We start from the raw sequence: 7,228 nt of genomic DNA, 5'->3' as shown, positions 1-7,228 counted from the left end.
TTACGGGTATGCCAATGTCAAAAGCAAAATGATGGCAACATGAGAAGAAGTTACAAATGACTAGGTTTGCATCACATTGCTAACATTGATATGAGTGTGAGGGAATCAAGGGTTTATCGCTAATGGATGCAAGAAATTGAAAAGCTTTTTGACCATATTAGTAGGATACTAGTAAAGATAAACACCTACCTTTTAGCAGATGCTTGTGTGTAAATAGAAGAGCAATTGAGTATTGTAACCCAAACCTTACCATGTGAAGGCTTTTTGCTTGAGCAAAAGGAGCCAAAAACAAGTATAATGGAGAAAGGAAGAAAAACTTGCCCAACTAGACTAAGCTAAACCCACTTTCTATGATCCAATGTACATGTATTACTTCCACGTACTTCACATGGACATGTATGGGAGGGGATGACCACAAATACTGCAATGCCATATAAGCAATGTAAGATGTGAGCGATCACTTCAAATTTCTCCTTGGCATTGTAAATATTCAAGTTTGTTTTTTTCCATTAATATGAGGTAACTTCAAAAAATTTTCACTTGTTTATTCTTGTGTGAGAAGAGGAGGGAGCTCATAAATGTGTTAGGTTGTTTACACACAAGACTTTGCGTCCACGACTTCAACAAATGACATTTATCAAAGAGAGGGACATAAGCAATGGGCCATGTGGTGCTTACACACAACCATTCCATACACCCGTCACAAGTCATTCTTTGCTTTGAGGCCTAGTGCTCAATCAAGGGCATAAAATTGGCTCGAGCAACCCGCCCGAAACGAAAAAAAATTCAAATCGCGTGCCTACCTCGTGGGCATTTAGGGCTGCAAGGGACCGAGCAATCGTTGCCATTGTGTACGCGTCAAACTAATCTCTGCCGTTCAAAAATAGAGTGGTTGAGCCGTTGATGGGAAGGTGATCGGACGGTCGGTATCAGGATTACATATATAGAGACATTTGCTCCATATTTATAGTTCACTTCACGCCTTCAGTGGCTTTGCTCTCGTCTTCTTCGCTGCGAGTCACTCAAAAGGTATGGCTATGGCCTCTTCCTTCTCCTCTCTCCTTTCTCCTTTCTTGCTTGTGCATGTGATGTCGCGAAGCTTCATAGAGAGGATCCACGGGATCTCTCAGAGGCTGGGGTTGCGCTCTCGTCTGTTATTTTTGACCTCAGCGTCCATCCCATTCAGCGATCTGCAAAGTCGTGATTGATCTCTGTATAGGGTTGTTAGGACATTGATTTGCTTCTGGACGTGTTAGCATGAACGCGTGCGTGAACGTGTCGCGCGCAAGCTCTCACGCTCTTGACAACACAACGTGTGTGCACACCTCTCCACCTTCACTGTGAAGTAGCCATAAATCATGCACTCTTTTGCAGGTGATGCTATTAGTTGCAGTGCTAGGCCTGTACTTGTATGAACTTGTGCATGTGTTAAGTGTTTGGGTGTCGATCCCTTCTTGAACGCGTGCGCTCCTTGAAGAACGGTGTAGGATGTCTTTGCATTTCCTATATATTCTGTGAATATTGTTGTTGGAAACTCACGTTTTGTTAGGATTGGTGTAGACATTGACTGTTTCTAAGTTTTTCTCTGAGTTCCATGTGTTGAGTTGAGCTATGCCATTTCAAATAGTATCAACATAAGGTTCCTGGCTCATTTTTTAGAGTTTTGTAACTATAGGTTGATGCTCCATTCTGAAATGCTCTCTTTGCAGCACAGAATCAAGCTACTTTAGCCATGGGAAAAGCTTATCCTGCTGTCAGTGATGAATACCTTTATGCTGTTGAAAAAGCCAAGAGGAAGTTACGTGCATTGATTGCAGGTCTTGATATTCTCCCATTTTGTTTTGCATTCCTCTTCTGGTTTGAATGCAACAATTTTGATGTTGAAATATGGTTGCAGAAAAGAACTGTGCTCCTCTTATGGTTCGCCTTGCGTAAGTGTTGAGCCTTCTTTCCATCTTTCTGGCACAGCTTTGAATTTGAATGTGATCAATTGGCATTTTTGCAAAAAGTTGAAACTGTTTCTCTCTTAAAGCTGGCATGCTGCCGGAACATTTGACGTGAAGTCGAAAACTGGTGGGCCTTTTGGAACCATTAAAAATCCTGAGGAGCTAGCACATGGAGCAAACGCAGGTCTTTATATCGCTGTGAACCTTTTGGAACCCATTAAGGAACAATTCCCAGTCTTGTCTTATGCTGATTTCTATCAGGTAAGCTTACTCATTTTGTTTGCCCATTAACAATTAACTTGTGCAAAGTTACTGAGATTTTTGGATGTTGTAGCTTGCTGGTGTGGTCGCTGTTGAGGTCACCGGGGGCCCTGAAATCCCTTTTCATCCTGGAAGACAGGTGTGCTTAGTCTGTCATGTCAGTTGCACAGTTATTTATGAAATAGAACATGTTTTTATCCATGCAAGTCTTCTGTGATATACAGGACAAGACAGAGTCTCCTGAAGAAGGTCGGCTGCCTGACGCCACAAAAGGTACGATGGTTTGCTTCTGTTGAAAGGGGCTCTTTGGTTTCTGCCATTCATAATTCCTTCCGAGCATTTCTTTCAGGGAAGTGAGCTGTTCTCTTGTGAAGCCTTATATTTCTCTCTGTGTAACACTTTGTGAGTCCTTGCAGGCCCCAGCCATCTTCGGGATGTTTTTGGTCATATGGGACTTGGAGACAAGGAAATTGTAGCACTTTCTGGCGCGCATACTTTGGTGAGTACCTTTTAAAGCTCTATTTAGGAGACTGTTTGTATTATATTGCATTGTTTGAAGTTTGCATGGTCACCTGTTGCAGGGAAGGTGCCACAAAGATAGGTCAGGTTTTGAAGGAGCATGGACAGAGAATCCCCTACGCTTTGATAATTCTTACTTCACGTAATGTTCTTCACTAAATTAAGTATGACCAATTGAGAGAACAAACTATTGAACATTGTTTTCCACTTGATTTACAGAGAGCTTGTAGCTGGAGAGAGAGAGGGTCTGATTCAGCTTCCATCTGACAAGGCATTGATTGAAGACCCAAAGTTCCGCCCCTTCGTGGAGTTGTATGCCAAGGTTGGTTGTGGTTTGTCCTCACTTTTGTCAGCCGATTTTAGAGATCAAGGACAGCCTGAAATGGTTTGTTTGCAGGATGAAGATGCCTTTTTCTGTGACTATGCTGAAGCTCACATGCAGCTATCTGAGCTGGGGTATGATACAGTCTCACCTGTTTGTAAATTCCCATTGAGGGCCATTCCGATAACCAATCATGTGCATATTGATAACTGCAGGTTTGCTGAAGCATGAGGCCATAGTTAGATGTTCGTTAGAGAATAAGTCAGCTGCCAAAATATACTGGATTACGCAAGTCGTGCAGAAATGAGAAGATGCTATTGTAGGTGCAGAAATGAGAAGATGCTATTGTAGGCAATCATTGAGTATTATTATTTACTCTAAATTTTGTTTTAGACTCGAATCTGATTCCACCTTAAGTGAAACATTGGAAGCTACATAATGTTATGTACTGTTGATCCAAATGAAAGGTGCTAATATTTTTTGAGGGTGTGGTTGTTGCCCTTTGCTTATGTTCTGGAGTATAGCATTGCGGTCTTCATACTACCGTCCTAATTTATGTGTGCTGGTGATAACAAAATGGCCTAGGACATGTTTCTTCACAGATTCTGATATTTACATGTTTGAGCAAGCTGGGGGGAATTAGCCATCTGTTGAATTAGGGGATAAGGAATTGGCAGAAAGAGCTTATTTGTTCAAGTTGTGTAGAGGAAATAAAAACAAATTGGGATGGAAACTGTAGTGAACAAGCTCCTAAAAGGTAGTGTGATGGCATTGGAAGATGTATTGTATTATGTAATATTGTGCATCGTTTTATGCGAGCTGGCAGTAGCAACAAAGTCTCAGGAGCCTTTGCCTGTTGTGAACCTTGGGTGGTAAAAGCCTTATTTTGTGGGTGGGGGGGGGGGGTGGGGGGGGTGGTTGAAACATGGAAATTCAAGCTAGTAGTAAAGCTCTTCGGTGGTAGTTTAAGCACTTAGGTTGTGATGGCGCTGCCATTTGAATAGTAAAGGGCCTCCAAAGGTGGTGTTAGCGCTCCTATAGAGGAAACATTGAATGCCTCTTATTCACATTCTTGTGGGACTGTAGATTAAGCAATTATCTTTTTGATACGCAATCCTTTTTTGCTATGGGGTACTCTTAATACCAAATCGTTTTTCCCTATGGGGAACTTGCTCTAGATAGATTGTTGGTTTTTGCAATTACATTTGAGACTAGATGAAGCTGCTCGACGAGCTTGATAGCAGAAGTAATAGTTAGTTTAGAGCTCGCTAGATGCGAGCAGCTCAATCTATATTATGTCCATTTTGCTATCATGTGCTACACATGAAGATGAGTAACCTTTATGAATTAAATGATCTTGCTTGAAGAAATCTGAGGAGCATGTGGTGGGTAACATTTTCTCTTTGCAAAACAGTGGAAAGGTGGTAGTGCCACTTTACATGTTGGGGCAACAGGTCTATGGTGGGTGGTGATGGAGAAGTTAGAACCATGATGGGAGAGAATGCCATCAACGCATGTGGCAAACATAAGAGCACTTTCACAAGAAAAAATAAGGCAATGTTTTTGATCTTGAACTCCTTAAATATGTAGATAACTATAACCATTGTTGGCCACCCTCTTAATCATGCGAAACTCCATAGGTTTCTACCATAGATGTGTTTTCCACAAGGGTAGGCACAATGACTTGAACTTGAAACCCAACAATTTTCCACTCAAGCCCAAACCAATAACAATGGACTGACTATAGGCCATGGAAGAATTCAACCACTTGAAACAATGAGTAGAATCTCTCCCTTGACAACATCCAAGTGTGTGTATGTCCTTCAAACAACAATCAGAGTGGGAATAATAAGAACTCAGGCGAAACAGATACTTTGGGAGGTCTTACCACTTTTTCATGTGATAGTGTCTATAATTTGTACAATTTTGACATGACAATAACTTGACAATTGAGAACCTAAAATGAGGTTTTGACCAAAAAAAAAACTAAGAGAGAAGAGGAGGAGGAATCTAGAAGAATTCGATCCCTTCGAAGATCCCAGCTTTAAATCAGACGAGCACAACGAAAAACAGATCAGCACCTCTGCCTTCGATGAAAGCCAGGATTCTCTTGTTGAAGGTGAAGATGCTTGTGCCTTGAGAACCCTCTCCCAAATCCTCTCCTCTACCGGCTTGCTCTCCTCCAAGGCTGTATATGCCCTTGTAGAATCCACTTAACAGGCTACCTTGTTTGACAGAGAGAGAGAGAGGCTTCTCACATGCAAGAGAGTCATGGAAAGCATTACATGACGAGCAATGGAAGGATGCAAGAGAGTCATGGAAAGCATTACATGACGAGCAATGGAAGGATCTGGAGGGAGGGGGAGAGAGAAAACCTGCAAGTTGTTGGTCTGCTATGGTTGGAATAATGGAAAATTACTAAAATACTCCTTTAATTTGTAGAAATTCCCTCTAATTTTCAAAATTCCCAAAATAACCTTTATTTATTTTGGTTGGCTTTTTCAAGATTTTCTTATCTGGATTCCTTTTTGAGATTTGAGATGTCACAAATTACCTCGTAAATAAGGCAATATGTCAAAACATGACTTACATGCCGCTGCCATGTTGGACATATCCACATTCCAAGTGATGACATTCTCGACTCTAGTAGCATTCAACGCTCTCATGCAGAAGTTAACATCTTGATGCAATATATTTTCCCAATAGTCCTTGACTTGCAATATCCTCATGAAGTCTTTCAGTCATGTGAAGGTGCGAGCGTAGGCTATTGCATGTGGAGAGAGACCTTCCCGTTGCATGAAACATCCCACAACTTCCATGTCATTGCCATGTTGGGCAAATCTTGCAATCAACATGTTCCATGCCGTTGCCATGTTGGGCATGCCCTGCAATCAAATAACGCCTTGCATTTGTTGAAAACAGCCTAGAGCTTTCTATCCCTGCTCCTATTGTGCGTATCTTGCAATCATTTATAGCCGTTCCGAATAAAAGCACTAGTTGAATATTGTAGAGAGATTCCTAGCAAGACGCTTGTCGAGCATATCCTACAATAAGTGCGTTCCAAAAGACGACATCCTGCACCACAGTTGGCATACATAGCGACCAAGACATTGCCAACCACAATAATTTTTTGCAACAGTCCCTGACTTACAATACCAAAGTGAATTTTTAAGCCCATAACGACATCTTGCGTACAGCCACATGCCTTCAAGATGCATGCTTCTATGATTGCATATGGAGAGAGCCCTTGCTTTGCATCCGCTGAAAACAATAGGGAGCTTTACAGCCTGCTCATGTTGCATGTATCCCGCAATCAATGCACTTCGAGAGAGAACATTCGAGACACGAAGCTCCTCAGGCACATTTTGTGCTTTCTAAAGTGCACCACATTAAGCATACGTATCGACCAAGGCATTGCCAATAAGACAATTGTTTGCTACAGCCCTTAACAATAATTTTCAAGCCCATATTGGCATCTTGCGTATAGCAACATGCCTTCAAGATGCATGCGTACGTGATTGCAGCTGGAGAGAGGCCATCGATTTGCATCTGTTGAAAACAGCCAAGAGCTTTCTGACCCTACTCCTGTTGTATCCATCACTCCAAGAGACCTCCTCACGCACGTTTTGTGCTTCATGTAATGAGCACGTATCACAGTGCCTCTCAGCTCTCAAGCAATAAAGAAAGGGTAGAGCCTCAGGCAAAGGGGTTGGGAGATGCCTGCGAGACAAGCCTTCGGTGCTTCGCATCTGCCGGCGATGAAAAGCTGAGCACGCATGACGAGCGTGCAGATAAAATAAAGGGGAAATTACCAAAATACCCCTCTAATTTGAGGAAATTCCCAAAATGCCCCCGATATTTTGTCATAAATTCCCAAAATGCCCTTCAAATTTTCCAAAATTTCCAAAATACCCCTTGTTGTGAGACTAAATTTCTCGAAAAATAATTTTTTTTGTAGGTCTTCACAAGAAGAGTAATTGTCTATCGTACAAGATGCTAAAACTACAATTTGAGTTGTTTACGTAGGCTTTGGAGATGAATTGCTTCATTATTTTTAGACATAATTGCCTTTTTTGCGATGGTAACTGGTGACAAATTACATGCTGAGCACTCAAAAACGGATCTCAATTGTCAAAAACTAATGAAGATTAGAAAATCTTGAACATTCCAAGCAAAATAG

At 41.6% G+C, this 7,228-nt stretch overlaps 1 protein-coding gene across 2 annotated transcripts; it reads left to right on the top strand.

Annotated features, from left to right (window-relative positions):
• The first annotated feature begins 910 nt into the window (after positions 1-910).
• On the top strand, positions 911-3,557 carry LOC147424969 (L-ascorbate peroxidase 2, cytosolic-like). Of its 2 annotated transcripts, none has more exons than XM_086499587.1 (11): positions 911-1,029; positions 1,715-1,817; positions 1,898-1,931; positions 2,033-2,207; positions 2,281-2,346; positions 2,432-2,480; positions 2,624-2,706; positions 2,789-2,868; positions 2,946-3,048; positions 3,124-3,182; positions 3,264-3,557. In XM_086499587.1, exons 2-11 carry the CDS (start codon positions 1,733-1,735, stop codon positions 3,277-3,279), a joined length of 750 nt encoding a protein of 249 aa, XP_086355713.1. In that variant the 5' UTR covers positions 911-1,029; positions 1,715-1,732; the 3' UTR covers positions 3,280-3,557. The 2 variants fall into 2 exon arrangements, with proteins under 2 accessions (XP_086355713.1, XP_086355714.1); XM_086499588.1 differs by having other exon boundaries at positions 983-1,029; positions 1,710-1,817.
• Positions 3,558-7,228: the final 3,671 nt, after the last annotated feature.

Source organism: Adiantum capillus-veneris, chromosome 25 (genome assembly GCF_014529385.1).
Source record: "Adiantum capillus-veneris isolate H3 chromosome 25, ASM1452938v2, whole genome shotgun sequence".
Classification (NCBI taxonomy): domain Eukaryota; kingdom Viridiplantae; phylum Streptophyta; class Polypodiopsida; order Polypodiales; family Pteridaceae; genus Adiantum; species Adiantum capillus-veneris.
Note: the sequence above shows the minus strand (reverse complement) of the source record. Positions and strands in the feature narration are given on the sequence as shown.